At 47.3% G+C, this 15002-nt stretch overlaps 1 protein-coding gene across 12 annotated transcripts in view; it reads right to left on the minus strand.

Annotated features, from left to right (window-relative positions):
* macf1a (microtubule actin crosslinking factor 1a) overlaps positions 1 to 15002 on the minus strand; it is a 188620-nt gene that overhangs the window by 57005 nt on the left and 116613 nt on the right. For 11 of the 12 annotated variants that reach the window (XM_080515943.1, XM_080515949.1, XM_080515944.1 and 8 more), the window contains 18 exons: positions 14772 to 14965; positions 14353 to 14512; positions 14041 to 14124; positions 13823 to 13930; positions 13611 to 13709; positions 13329 to 13451; positions 12704 to 12795; positions 12482 to 12617; positions 4161 to 10034; positions 3902 to 4057; positions 3608 to 3823; positions 3308 to 3460; positions 2911 to 3201; positions 2014 to 2163; positions 1683 to 1916; positions 1309 to 1488; positions 1053 to 1226; positions 414 to 581 (listed from right to left, as the gene is read on the minus strand). In XM_080515943.1, the coding sequence (XP_080372069.1) occupies positions 414 to 581; positions 1053 to 1226; positions 1309 to 1488; positions 1683 to 1916; positions 2014 to 2163; positions 2911 to 3201; positions 3308 to 3460; positions 3608 to 3823; positions 3902 to 4057; positions 4161 to 10034; positions 12482 to 12617; positions 12704 to 12795; positions 13329 to 13451; positions 13611 to 13709; positions 13823 to 13930; positions 14041 to 14124; positions 14353 to 14512; positions 14772 to 14965 (8592 nt within the window). The remainder of the gene's footprint in view (positions 1 to 413; positions 582 to 1052; positions 1227 to 1308; positions 1489 to 1682; positions 1917 to 2013; positions 2164 to 2910; positions 3202 to 3307; positions 3461 to 3607; positions 3824 to 3901; positions 4058 to 4160; positions 10035 to 12481; positions 12618 to 12703; positions 12796 to 13328; positions 13452 to 13610; positions 13710 to 13822; positions 13931 to 14040; positions 14125 to 14352; positions 14513 to 14771; positions 14966 to 15002) is intronic. The other variant, XM_080515942.1, reaches the window with a different exon arrangement.

The following is a 15002-nucleotide window of genomic DNA, read 5'->3' on the forward strand; positions in this document are numbered from 1 at the left end:
CAGATTCAGAGAGTGATGTTTCTCCTTGAAGGACCTGGAAACAGACTCGGTTTGACTAAACAGACCTCAACATTTACCTTTAAAACACCCTTTCAGCTTTATTTCTCTTTTATAGCTGCGCCACAGAACAGAGAGGCGACACAGGCTGAATAACAGAACAGAGGACTTTATATGTCTAACTTAGGTCCAGTGAAATCGTCTACTTATTTTCCCATGAGCATCACATTTTGGCTGCATTTGTCGGTGTTCTTAAAGAATCTGGAGCAACATTGAAACAGTCGAGAATTTAACTGTGTGGCTGCAGAACAGAGTTCAGGCTGTTTAATGGGACTTTTCTGGGTTTCGTCACAGAGAAGCTGGTTTCACGTTGAGGGATTTCGATTGTGTCGTCAGCGTCGGGAGATGCGATTTACCTTCCTGTGTTCATCCAGCCTGCCCTTCAGCCCCTGTGCGTCAGTTTCTCCTTCCCCCAGGGAACGCAGCTCCTGCTCACTTTGTTCCAGCCAAGTTCCCAAACCGCCGTGTTCCTGCAGGAACTTGGTCAGCTCGTCCTTCAGAGCCTCCGACTTCCTCAGACGGTCCTGCAGGAGACGGGGCAGGTGCTTAGAAGTGATACTTTAGACACATAAACTCAAAAAAACTTTTCAGATGATGACAAATTGTTTTAATCCTGAATAAAAATACGATATCCAGATACAGATATTGTGTTTCCTTTTTGCAAATATAATAATATCTGATTAACTTTAATATGTACATTTCAGAATAGACTGGCAAATTCTTGCAGTTACAAAAGAATCAAAAGAAGGAAAGACTTTGACATTTGTCCATATCTGCAGTTTAATGTGTTACGTTTGACTTGTTCGGCCCTCCAGAGGTCAGATTATGGTGGATGTGGCCCCTCAGCTAAAATGAGTTTGACACCCCTGCTTTAATCATTTTCAAGTTTTTAATGGCTTCAAACTACTTTCCAAGAGAGGAGCCCTAAAGACCATTTTTAGTGTTTGGTGAATTGATTCTCAGATATTCATTGTGTTTCGTCCAGACTTTAGTACCTGGCAGCTCTGCAGCCGGTCCTGGTGCTGAGCCTGCAGCTGGTCCAGGGCCAGTCGCAGCCGCTGCTTCTCCTCGGGAGGAACGGTGGAGTCCGGCTGGTCCAGGAGGGAGCGAGTGGACTGGGCGATCTGGAGCAGCTGGGCCTGCTGAGCCTGAAGCTGCTGCAGCTCCGCCTGACAAGAGATCCAACATCCATCATGTGTTCCCCCGCTGTGAGACGCTGAGGAGGAACGAACCCGGATGGAAGATTCTCACCTGAAGCATCTCAGTGTGTGACATCACAGCGCCCTCTGGCGGTGAAAACGCTGCGTCGGGGAGATCTGTGGTGATTCCGGCTGCAGCTTCCCTCCTGCCTGGTTGGTCCAGGGATGACAGCTCATCCAGGAGAGAGTCGATTTGGCTTCGGGTGTCCTGCAGGTCCTCCACTGCCTTCGCCTGGAAAACGTTTAGTCAAAGAAAAAACTGAAATCCAACACATCCTCCAGTTTGATCCCAGTTTTGCAACAACCAGAGGCACTTCCTCCTTGTTATCTGGTACTAGGACTAGGAAAATTAAAAACCGTTTAAAAACCTGAACTTGTGCACCAAAGAACTCTTCATCTTCCTCCTCCTCTTCCTCCCCCTCTTACCCTCTGAGTGTTTTGCTGCACCGTGGTGTTGATGGCCGTGTCCAGCTCCGTCACCGACGTATCGGCCGAGTCTGTCAGGGCGCTGTACTGCTCCTTCATCGTGGCCAGCGCCCCCTGCAGGGTCCGCCGCTCCTCCGGACTCAGACTTTCTCCCCGTTCTGCCAGAAACTCCTCCACTGAGCGGATGGCCTCCGACACGCCCTCGCCTTTAGCCTTCAACTCCTTCTGCACTTCCTGGAGAGTTGGTGAGGACGAGAATGGGAGTTTTTTTTACAAATGTCATAGAGATGATTAACAATATATAGAAATTAGGGTTTTGGTTGTTTCGTACCTTCAGCTTCCTTTGCTTCTGTTGCAGGGCGTCCACATCACTTGACTCTGCTCCACCTTTCTGACTGGCCAACAAGCCGGCGGCTCCAGCCAACCACATGTTGAGGCCTTCCAGTTTCTGAGAGCACTCCGCCTTCTGCTGCTGGGCCACCTGAGAGGAAATACAGATGAGAAAAACAGAGCAAAGACCCAAGAAAGAAGAAAATGTGAGGGGATCTTGAAAGAAGTACATTGTGAAGAGTCTCAATATAATTTTAACCCAGAAAAAAAAACACATTTGATTCCAGTTGACTGGTTTTTAAGCTCACTTTGCAAAGCTTTGAGCAGATTGTGTCCAGAATTCACACTTACACACTCAAAACAGACACACAAACATGTTGGTCAAGCGACAACAAACAAAACAAAGAGATCAAACAAGTGTGTTTATTTGCAGTTTTTCCTCTTTCCGCTGCGGATTCAGCCGAGACAAGAGGAAAAACAGAGAAGCGCTGGAGGCAGCGAGGTTGTTTTGTTTTTTTAAACCGGAGGTCAGATCTCTGGCCTTCACCGCCGTGACACAAGACATTTTCCTCAGTGGCAATCTGGAACAGCAAGGCAGACATGTTAATATTAAAAACACACGTTATAGAGGCGTGCAGAGGAGCTTTACAGACCTGTGTGGTGGGAAGCGTTTGCAACAGCGGTTTGTGGATGTTTGAGGTTAAGTTTGATGTGTGACGGCACAGAAATGTCAAACTATGGTGGAGGTTAGTGACTTCACTTTGGACTTGTGTGGTTTGAAAATGACCAGAAATCTCATGGAGCACGAGTCTTCACATCCGGGGTGAGGAAAGCACGGCAGCAGTTAGCAGCAAGACAAAGAGCTCCACACGGCATCCACAGCCATCGTTTTCCAAACCTCTCGCTCCCTCGCACTCCGCTCCTCCCTGTCCTTCTCCTCGTCTTCCTTCCGTCTCTCCCTGCGCTGCCGCTCCTCCTCCCGGTCCCTCTGGACGGACAGGGAGTGGGACCAGGCCTGCGCCCGGCCCGACGCTCTGTGGAAGGCCCTCTGCAGCTGCTGCAGCTGCCCCAGCAGCTGCCGGCTCTGCTCCGGGCTCAGGTCCTGCGCTCGCTCCGAGATGAACACCTGGATGTCAAACGCCACGTTGTTGACCTCAGCGGAGCGAGCGGAGAGCGAGGACTGAAGCTCCTGAGAAGAGGGAGAGAAGAGATTCATAGGGCTGAAGTATTCTGACTGTTACTTTACTGTGTCTCTCTGTTTTAACGTGACGCCGTTTGTACCGTTCTGAGCTCACCTTGCAAAGACTCAGCTGATCGCGACCCCCTTCTTTCTCTGTTATTTCCTTCCCTGCCATTCCTCCGTCCATCTGAGCTTCAGTCTCATTCAACCAGGAGAGGAGTCGCTCCACATGTTCTCCCATTGACTTCTGCTCAGACGTCACGGCATCCTGAGGAAACACAGTCAATTTTAATTCTGCTGTTCAGTATTTATGGTTTCCACTCCGTTTCACTTTTATCACTTTAAAAACTGAACAGAAATGTGACACATTTGATCTTGTGCTTGTTTTTCCTCTCATCTAATTTGCTCCTGCTACCTTATACGAGGCTCTGCGCTCTCGTAGACTCTGCAGGATTCCTTCAGAAAGAGCTTTAGCGGCCTCCAACCCGCGAGACAAACTCCTCCCGTCCTTCTCCAGCGCCAGCAGGAGCTGCGGAGGAACGTCTGCAGGTTTGGGCTTCAGGAGCTGCTCTGCAGCCTCCACTTCTCTGTTGATCTCGGGCTCCAAGTCGCGCAGTTCCAGGTCCACAGCCTGAGAGGAGAACAGTCGTTTCAGACGAGAGGCACGAGGGTAGCAAAGAGCTGCTAAAAATGTTTAAACTTGCTTCACCTCGGTCTGTCTGATGATGTCGTCCAACGCGACGAGGCTGCGGCCGACCGACTGCTGCTGCTGCTGCTTCAGCCGGACCTCCATGTGTCTCACCATGGAGGTCAGAGCTACAATTCTCTGGTCGCGCTCCAAACATTCCTGACGCACCAACGACGACTGAGAACAGTGAGAAAAAAAACCCAATCAATATAAAATCAAACTTCACAAAGTGAAAAGGTATTCGTATTTCCCACAAACAATAATGTGTTTGTTCTTTTACCTTTCCAGTCGTCTCTTTGTTTGACACGGTTTGTTTGGCCTCTCTGGCGTCGCCCCAGCTCTCAGCTGCTGGATCAGACTCGGGGGCTGCAGGAGATTCAGATTCAGTCGAAGCCTCTTCTGACAGTGACGGTGGAGTGTCGTCGCGCTGCGGTTCAGCTGAACCTGCCGACCCGGGAAGCTTTGGACTTTCAGCTTCAGCTGGTTGAAGAAGCTTTTTCTTCTTCCGACCTCTCCGGGCTGTTTTTTCCAGCTGTGGAGCGTTCGGCTCGACTTTGGTCTGGAGTTTGGATTCGGCAGCACCTCTGGAGGCGTCTGCCTCCGGTTCGCCTCCCCGGATTTGAGAGTCAGGAGTTTGATGTGAACACGTCACACCGAGTTGTAAGGATTCAGCCTCGGCTCTTTCAGAATCAGTTTGAGACGTTTTCACTTCAGGTGCTTCGTCACCAGATGAGGACCTGATAGGAGCATCAGCTGACTGAACCACTAAACCTTCATCCGGGTTCTGCTGCTGCTCAGGCGAACTTGTTCTCACCGCGGCAGATCCCTCGGCCACTTCTGTCGTTTTCACCTCAGAATCCACTCTTTCCTCTATTGGTGGCTTCTCGGCTTCAGTTCCAGCTTTGTCCGTCACTTTTTCACCCTTGAACTTCTTGTTCTTCTTACTTCGTTTGCTGATCTGACTTTCACTGGTTTGACCAGAAGGAGCTTTCTCAGCAGCTTTTGGTACAAAACCTTTGCCTTCCTCTTTCTCGTCTGAAGAAACCGCCACTGATTTCGCATCAGAGTTCTGGTGTGAAGGTTTCCCTACAGCCTTTTTAGTTGTCGCCACTTTCATTTTCACACTTTGTTTTGATAAATCACTTGGTTTCTTGCCGTCATCTCTGTCAGCATGACTCTCCACCCTAGCGTCGGCTTTAGCCGGCAGAGTTGTTGTCTTTACGTCTTTGACAGCGGTGCCTTGGCTGTCCTTCTTCCCCACCTCGTTTCTGATGGCCTGCAGCTCCTCGGCAGCTTGCTTTTCACTCACTCCTTTTTCAAAAACCTTTTTAAGGATGCTCTCTTTGGCTTTTAGTATCAAGGCTGCTTTCTCTTCATTCGGTAGAGCTGACTTCTCAGGAAACTCTGCCCGTTGCCTCGTCTTCTCCTCCAGACTGCTCACTGCTTGTCCTGGTTGCTGGGAAACTGAAGCTCTATCTTTGGATGTTTTCTTTGACTCTTCTCTCTTCACTTCTTCTTGCTCATCAGCCTTTACCCCCAATTTTATGTTGGGCGAAACTTTCTCTGGCTCGACGGTAAAGCTGGGTAATTCCTCACTAGAAGGAACCTCTTCCTTTTTGTGTTTTAAAGAGTCAGTTCGAGCATCAGATTTCACATCAATCTTATCTTTTGCTTCACTGAAACCTTCTTCAGAGAACTCTGAACCTGCGATCTCTCCTATTTTATATTTGTCTTGCGATTTCACCTCCTCTGACTGCACTCCCACAGGTCTCATCTCTGACGTTTGTGTTTCACCTTCTGCCTCTTTACCTTTAACTTTCTTCTTATTCTTCCTCTTCTTCTTGCTTTTGTTTTCTGATTCTTTTGACAGCGACGGGAGCAACTGGTCTGGCTGCTCGTCACTGCTGGTCTTGCTCTTTAAAGGTTTCTCATTTTCCACACCTTCTCCCTTTTCCATGATGTCACCTCTCTGAATTTCTACCTTCTTTTCATCCTTCTCTTCTGACAGTTTAATGATACGTTTGCCTTCCTTGTCACCCTCTGTAATGTCTGTTGTCAGGTTTCCATCATCAGGAACAGAATCGATTGATAATGTGTTGTCAGAACTGATACAAGACTCATTTGTCTCATCACGGAATTGTTGCTCTCTGGCTTCTTGCCTGATCTCTTTCTCTAAATCTTTGTTGGACTGATCGATATGTGCCTGTTCAGACTCTCCAGCAGACTCTCTGATTATTCTTTCCTTTTGTTTATCATCACTTTTACCAACAACAACTGATAGTTTCTCCTCAGATCCTTTGTCGGGGTGATGCTCTGGTTTAGTGACATTATCCTGAGGTGAAATATCATGTATGGCTTGTTGAATTCTTTTCTCAACGTTACTTGTAAAGTTTGATAGAAGGTCTACAGACTGGTCTGGTTGAATTATAAGTGTTTCTCCGACTGACTCTTCCACTGCACTTGGATCAAAAAATGTCAACGGACCTGAAACTGCAGACGTTAATATTTTGTCGTCACCATCTTGTCGCTCTCCTGTGCTTGTACTACAAAGCGGAGACGTTGGCGGCACTTCTGTGCTCACATCAGACCAGTTTGCTGGACTGTCTGAACTTGACGCTAACAATATGATCGCGGGGGGGCTATACGTGCTATTTGACGAGGCAACAGGTGTTGAGCTGTCGTCATCATCATCATCCCCCGCCGTCTCTACGGAAGCTACTCTCTCTTGGATCTGTGCGGCCACATCACCAGATATCAGTCCAGCTGCAATGGCCTCACTGAGACTCTGGACTCTTTGTCCGGCTCCAGGATCAACTAAGCCTCCTTTCAAAATCTGGTTGGTTGCTATTTCTATAACCATTTCATCTTCAACTAATCGTCTTCTTGAGGCTTCAGGCAGAGGGAGCCTTTCTCCGGTAGTGATATCAATGATCCCACCAGTGTCTGCTTGGCTTTGGAGGAGCCTCAGTGCTGGAACGGGGTCAACTCTCTTTAATGCAACCGCCTCGGGAAGAGTTAAGTATGTACTTGTTTGCTCATCCTGAACACCTCTGAACGGTTGTACCTCCAAGAATCGCTTGCCTGACTCGATATCTATCTTGCCCTGGTTTACGAGTTCTGAATAAGGCACAATGCGTACAGTTTGGGGGTCAAGCACTCCTTGTGTGCTCTTGGGAGAATCCATAACTTCCCGAGCATCATCGTCATCCAGGAGACCCTTAGAAACGGCCTCAGTCAATGTCAGTTTACGACCAGTGTCAGGGTCTGAAACGGCACCGGTAGAAGCCTGGAAGACAATGGCCTGAGGGTGACTGGAGGGGCTAACTTTACCTTGGTAGACCAACTCCAGTTCCTCCAGGCCAGGAGCGATGGACCGATCGACGAGTCCACGCTCCACAGCGTCACACACCGGAAGCCTCATTCCTGAAGCGTGGTGTATCACCCCACCTTCAGCCACCTGCCTTGCCAGCACCTGATAGGCCTCATCTGACTTGATTAACCCTTTCTGAATCGCTTGCTCCAGGGGAACAACAGACTTAGACTCTGGGTCAACAACCCCTTCCATCTGCAGCTGGAAGCTGGCTTTCTTAAGTGATGTTGATGAGTCTGTCTCCTTTCCTTTGTAGGCCTTCTCTAATGCCACCAGTTCCTCTCTCTGATCTTCCTCAATGAGCCCGAGGTTTGCCGCTAGTGTGACGGAGACTTTCTTATCTCTACGGAGGTCAACAATTCCTCCAGAGGCCACCTGGGCTTCCAGGAGTCGAGTAGCCGTGTGGGGATCAATTAATCCTGCTTCAGTTGCTTCCCTCACCCCACAGATCTGACTTTTCTCTACATCAACTATACCTGCCAGAGTTTTATCTGACTTCAGGACACTCCACATCAGCTCTTCATCAAGCAAACCCTCCTGCATAACTTCCTCCATGCTGAGCGACTCACCACTGCCTGCATCCAGGAAACCACCGAACAGACCTGCCTTCGCCATCAATTTAACTGCTGTGTGTCCAGGAAGGACACCCTGAGCTACTGCTTCATCGGGCAGCAGCTTTTCCCCTTCTTCTGTCATTAGACCTCCCTGTTGAAGCTCCAAGACCAACTTCTCCAATTCTGCTTCTTCCCCTTGTTTCTCGACTGCAGATTCTAGAGTATCAACCTGAGACCGAGTCTGTGTGGATTCTATCTCTTGTACAGGCACATTTTGTTTGACTCTTTCTGATGCAGCCTGTTCTGTATCCTCTTTTTCTTGGCCTTGTGTTGGATGAATATTTTCATTCATTTTCACTTGTTCGACTGGCTCTTTAAATGTGTCATTGTCAATATATTGTTCTAGTCTGAGTGGTGTTGTGGCTGTTTTTCCTCTGATCTCTGGACCAGGACTATCGCTGGGTTTCGATTCGGTTTGGACCCTCACTTCTGTGCTTTTAGTTGCTTCCTCTTCAGGATGCTGAGCTGAAACTTTTACAGCTTTATGTTTGGATTTTTCTCTCTTCTGCACTTTTACCTTTTCATCTTTATCAACGCTGCTCTCATCTTTATGAGGGAAATCTCTCTCAACTGATGTTTTCAATTCCTTGTCATTTGGCATGTCAAGCATTTCTTCTACATTGCCTCTATTCCTCATTCCTAAAGCTGTGCTTAGTTTCCCCACACTGTCAGTGTCTCCTTCAACTTCAGTTCGTTTGTCACTCACTACATTATCTGTCGAACTAAACTCTCCTTTCATTTGCAACTTTCTCTGTTTCTCTGTGATCAGAGTTTCTCCAGCGGGGACTTTGGTAGCTTTGACCATCGCCATTAACTCGGGGTTGAGGAGCACCAACCGTTTCCCAGAGTGAACGTCGGCATAGCTGTGAGTCATGACGTGAACGAGCAGCTTGTCTTTGGCTGGATCAGCTGGAAGTGGTGAAGAGGTTGGAGGTGGAGATGAGCTGCTGGAGCCCGAGCTCAAGGGGTTCAGAGATGGGCTTTTTGATTGGTTCACACTGCAGGGGACATCTGGGATGTGGATGTCTTTAAGAAGAGTGATTTCATTGGGTTCGAGGGCCTCTTCAGCCGCATGGTTAAGAGGCAGCACTTGGAGGGACTCCGGGTTGTAGAGCGCTCCAATGCTACGTCGTTGCTTCAGGATCTTCCTTGCCAGATCCCCTGATATCATTCCTTGGTGAGCCGCCTCGGCAATGGGGAGGATTTCTCCAGATTCAGGCCAGAGAAGTCCCTTAAAAGCCAGGAGAGACTCAAGGACCAAGAGAGCCAAACGAGGTGAAAGAAGGTCCCTTCGAATACTTTCCTCCAAATCCAGTCGTTCTGCACTGAAAGGGTCGAGAATTCCACCGTTTTGCAGCTGTCTCGCCAACAATGCACAAGCTAAATCCTGGTCCATAAGTCCGTGACGAACAGCCTCGTCAACCGTGAGACGGTGGCCAGACCGAGGGTCGACAATCCCACCAGCAAAGAGCTGAGCCTCCAGAAGTCGCACAATAACGTTGCGCTCAATCAGTCCTTCTTGGATTGCACGGAAGATGCCAACCTTTCTCCCAGATCGAAGGCAAACGGTTCCACCTGGCTGCTGTTTGACAGGAAGAAGAGGAAGACCAGAGTCATCGTCAATGATGCAGCGCTGCTGTAGATCCTCCAGATTGACTTTTTCCGCTGTATTGGGATCGATCAGCTCTCTGTGTTGTACTCTGGACTGCAGCTTTGAGACGACCCTGGGGGACAGACGTCTCATGTCTTCTGCTTGCTCCAGACTCATTGTTTTTCCACTCGAGTCTCTCAGGCCTCCAGCGCTCATCTGGAGTTCAAGAATCCTGAGTGCGACCTCCTCTCTGATGAGCCCGTCCTCCATAGCTGCAGCAACAGGCAGAGCGTTTGGTTGCAGGTCAGCCTCAGACTTTGTATTTTCCACTACAGACAAGGCGCTCTCAAGATCAGAAAGAGCCTGTCTGGTTGGAGAGTCAATCAGGCCTCGATTTAATCCTTGTTCCAGTGAGCGCCTGATGGGAGAGTCTGGCTGGAGCAGCCCACCCGTAACGAGCTGGGCCTCCAGCAGGACATGGCTCGTGTCCTGGTCAATCAGACCACGTTGGGCTGCTTGGAAAACTGGGAAAGTTTCCACTGTTCCCAGGTCAATCACTCCAGCAATGGCAAGTGAACTCTACAAAAAAGAAAGAAAAGTTCAGTCAACTTTCCATTTGAGTCAACACTTCTGTTCATTTCTATTTTTTTAATGTTAATATTTCATCTATTATAATGCATTATTAGAAAATTGTAGGAAGAGAGGAAAACCCAAAAACCATTTGCCACAATAGTTAAAAAGTTTAAATAATTTCTTAATAGATGCAAATTTTACGGCTCATTTCTATATGAAAAAGCCTTTCCAACCTTACCTTCTTGTATAACAAGCACAAAGCATGCAACAGAGCAAAATTATAATTTAAAAAGGGCAGAAAAAGCTCGAGACGAAGGAAAGGCAGAAAAATTCAAAAGATCTCAATAGTGTAGAGTAGAAGAGCAGAAGAAATATCTACGAGAGGAAAACCTCCAGGCAATAGTAAGAGAGAAAAGCGAGCGCTTACTTACCGTGGTTGGGCTCGTCTCACGCCACACACACTAATGGCTCGGCAGAGCGAGGCGCGACAGGTGAGAAGCTGGTTGTTAGCGTTGGGCATGCCACTCTTCACCCTGACTCCTAAACGCTGCGTCCAACCCGATTCCTCACACTGAACTCACTTTTTACAGCCGGAGGAGCGAAAAACTCCACCGGATAAATACGAATATCAACATTTTGGCGCCGTTATAAATTGTTTATGTAGAATAGAAATATTTTATTAATCGCAGAGGAAAATTCTCTCTGAAATGTAGATTTATCCTAAAACACAGTGCAATTTGACCAAATTAGGATAAATACCACATTTCACGTATGATCTTAACCATGAAATGTTATTTTTCTGTGATGTTTATTATCCCTGTTCATGCTAAATAGATCAAGGATTTAGAACGTCTAATAACTCCTTGTTTTTCCATCTTTCTGATCCTTGGCTCACAGATCGGAGGTCCACATTTCTCCTCTGGCAGCTGTTAGTGATTTTCAAGCAAAATGCTGGTTTAAAGTTTCACACATTAATAGTAGGCATTAGAACAAACAACACATCTCAGTCACACACACACAATCCCGTGATCTGGACACAACATGCTCAAATGGTGAAGTGAGTTTTGGTTTTTTTGGCCATTGGTGCACTTTGCCTCTGCAACACCAGAAAAACGTTCAACCTTTGTATTTATTATTTTTTGTCACGTGAAAATTCCTAGAAAACCTCATTAAATTGATTAAATTTAACTTTGAAGTGAAGCTGCAGAAAGTAAGAACCATCATCCCTCTCACACACACACCCCCGACCCATTTATAAACTGAACAAAAAAAAAGAGATAAGGAACAAAATGAGGGTGTTGAATGTGGCGGGGCTTTCGTATAAATGGCGGCACAAACAAAAGACAGTACACTGCAAAGGTTTTAGCTGCATATTCAAATAAATGTCACTATTCTACACTTTTATATCGAGAAAACATTGCATAGTTTCCATAGCCAATATCACTGAGCACTGTCTTAGGGTGAATTAGGAGAATTTAAAGTACAAAATCATCACCTGTTTTATAGGTTGTTTTTTACATAAAGAGACTAAATAATCTGAGCCAGACTTCTTCTATGCTAATTTCTGGAATGTTTTACTCAACCATCCTGCAAATTCCTTCAAAAACTGCCTCAGAAGAACTGATGCTAATTATCCTTCTTTTTTTTTGTCAATAGAAATGATCTATAAACATCTGCATTTATCTTTGCTCCTCTACATGTATTCATGCTTACCTAAAACCTTTGCACAGTACTGCACGTGGGATAAACTAAAGCAGGATAACATAAATGATCAAATGCAACTGTACGCAGAGGCATTATTAGACTAATGCTGATTATTGGTCTAATGCTGCACAGATGAAATGAAGGTGGTTTCCTATTTGTGTTTAAATACATCAATGAGAGGCGGCGCTCTGCAGCCGTCCCCTCGCTGCCGGCGCGGCACCACGAGGCCATGGAGAAACCATGTTAGCAGTTCAGATGATGTATTTCTGTGATGATGATGATGATGAAGATGACAGTGACTCCAGTGAATGAAATGACCGCAAGCTTTTAACAAAACAATGTGAGGGTGGATCAAACCATGCTGAGGCCCGGTTCAGACACTGATATCCAGCAAACTGCACAGCCGCTGAATCATCTAATAGTATTTTACCGTTTAGTTACTTTAGTAAAAAATCGAAATGATGAAACAGGTCTGAACAGGGTCTGTGATGTTTGCCAAGTTGAAGAGTGAGATCGTCAAGAAGTGGTGACGTTTTCAAAAATGCACACTCTGTGAACACACAACATGCTGCACAACACAAACACACACAACCTGCTGCTGGCGCACACGTGAAAAAAAAAAACACTCGCTCGGCTAGCAAGCACGCCCACATTTCACAAGAAGTAATTTTCTCGTGGAGCTCAAAGCGGCAGCGGAACACATTTTGGTCGCGGCTCCGCTCCACCCGTCCCCCTTCCAGCCCAGGTACCTTTCTCTCCTCCTCTTTGGCCAGCTGCTGCTCCAGCTGCTGCAGCTGCTGGGTGGAGCTGTCGCACAGCTGGCTGTAGGTGGCCGTCAGCTCGTTGAGCTGAGCCTCCACTTGAGCTCGCTCCTCTGGGGACAACCTGGGGAGGACGGGGTGGGAGTCAGAGGAGGCGGTGGTGTGTGGAGATTCTGTCTCTGAAGCTCTACAGTCCTGCTGTGAACTTACTTGGCGGCCTGTTTGGACCGGAGGAAGACTTGTGAGCTCCTGATGGCTTCGGCCACCTGGTCCTTCTTGGCTGCGAGCTGCTCACTGATCGCCTGCACCCAGAGACGAGAGCAAAGTGATTGACGGGGTGAAAAACGCCGGCCGTGAGAGGAAGAGGCCGTCACAACCTTGCCACTTCAGACCCTCACTGTCCACTTTCACTCGGTGGAATGTGATTCAGCCGGCGGCTTTACAACGTGAATGTTTAGTTTCAGCTTGTCAGAGGCGATTCAATGAGTCTCAAGCTGCTTCACAACAACAGGAACTTCCTCAAGCGTATTAGAAACCATCAGCATTTTGACCACTGAAACCAGCATCTAAATGTAGTTCTGGGCTTTTCTAGTTAAAAGTTTCACCAACTCCAGGACTACTTCGTGTAGTTTGTAGTGATGCTGAACTAATTTTAACTATTACGTAAAATGTCATGTACGTTATTTCAGTGGTCGAAATATTAGAAACGCCACTGTAAATTCTTTTAGGCTCAACATGACTGCAAACCTCAAACTATAAAACTAAACAAAGAGTTTTATGGAAAACTCTCGGATGATATACGTTGTACTGTATTCAAACACACACACAGACACACCTGCTGTGCAGCGAGTGAAGACTCTGCGTCGGGGCCACCGGTCCGCCCCTGGAGGCCTTTCACCCAGCCCAGCAGGTCTGAGACCTGGCCCACTCGGGCCTGCTTCTCCTCCTCCACCTCTTTCTGCACCGGGGGACGAACAAAAACAGGAAGTGTCAAAAAAAAAAAAAAAAAAACACATCAAAGAAAGACCGTAACTGAAAATTCTAGCAAAATTTGGTCGGTCTGGTGAATAAACCACGTAAATATAGTGAATGAATGCATATTGAGACGAGGCTTCACCTCCTCCTCCTCCAGTCTCCTCAGAGCGTCGCTGATGTACTTCACATGCTGGGTTGTCAAGGTGACCAGGGCCGTGTAGCGGGTGCGCAAATCCATGAACTGCAGGAAAACCAACATGCCGTTAGTTCGTCTAATAATTCACTGTGAAACATATGCAATGAAGAAATACTCCACATTTCAGTTACACTTAACACAGACACCGTTTCTTTCACCTCCTGAGTGATGGCGTCAGAGGACGAGTGCATCCTCCTCCTCTTGACGGGCGACTTGTGTGTCGACTCCACAAAGGCTCTGTAGGTCATCAGCTGCAGTTCATAGTCCTGTCGAAGAACAACATTGTTAAAGTGAAGAAAAACTGACAGCTGAAGCTTTCCCAAACTAAATATTATTATGTTGGGGAAAAAAAGAAATGAACCTGACAGTTTCTTACCTTCACTGATGTGCAGTACTGTTTGGAGTGGGTCTGACACTCGTCTAGTTTGGTCTGGTTCTGTTCAATCTCAGCTACTAACGCCTGAAAAGGAAAATAAAAATATCACTCATGTGAGTTAGAGCAGTGGACGTGGTGCAGGGAACCCATTCTGTGCGTCACAAAGCATCAAACACATTCAGCAGGAGCCTTGAAATCATTTAAAGTGACGGGTCGTTAATTTAAACCCGACGAGTGAAATGAGAACAAAAAAAAGGAAAAAAATCTCCCAATCCGTCATCCATACATCCGTGTCTTGACTGTGCTGCTCACCGTCTGCTGGGCCAGCTGTTCGGACAGCGCTTTGCTGTCATTCTGACCAGGTTGTGTGTTTTCTTGTCTCTCCGTCGTCTCTTCGATCCACTGGATCAAGGCCGAGTGACCGTCTCTGTACTGCTGCAGGGACGAGCCCAGAGCGTCCAGATCCGTCCGTCTGCAGGAGAAAGCAGTTTATTGATACGATCTCCAGCAACGAGGCACCCCGAGGTGCTCGTCACAATGAACAGACGGCAAGAAATGCTGAAGAACAACAAGAAATTAGACTGAAAAGTTGTTTTTTTTAACAGTATTAAAACAAAAAAAGAATGTAGCCTACAGCTCAGAACGTCTGACACTCGTTCTATAATTGGTAATCTAACTCTGACTCCTGTGCTTCACTGAATAAAATCAAAAATGAAAGCAATCAAACTCACCGCGTGTCTGTCTGTCTTTTGACGGCGCTCCACCTCTCCGCCATCTGGCTGGCTTTCTCCTGGTAGCGCTCCAGCTCCGGGCTGCGGTCTGGGTGGAGCTTCCTGAGCTGAGCGCCGGCCTCTTTGGCCCGGCTCACCTCGGACTGCAGGGACTGGAAGACGCTCTCCTGCTCCGCCAGCTCGTCCTGCCACCTCTGCAGCAACATCAAAAAAAAAAAAAAAAAAAATCGA

Source organism: Blennius ocellaris (assembly GCF_963422515.1).
Source record: "Blennius ocellaris genome assembly, chromosome: 20".
Taxonomy (NCBI): Eukaryota; Metazoa; Chordata; class Actinopteri; order Blenniiformes; family Blenniidae; genus Blennius; species Blennius ocellaris.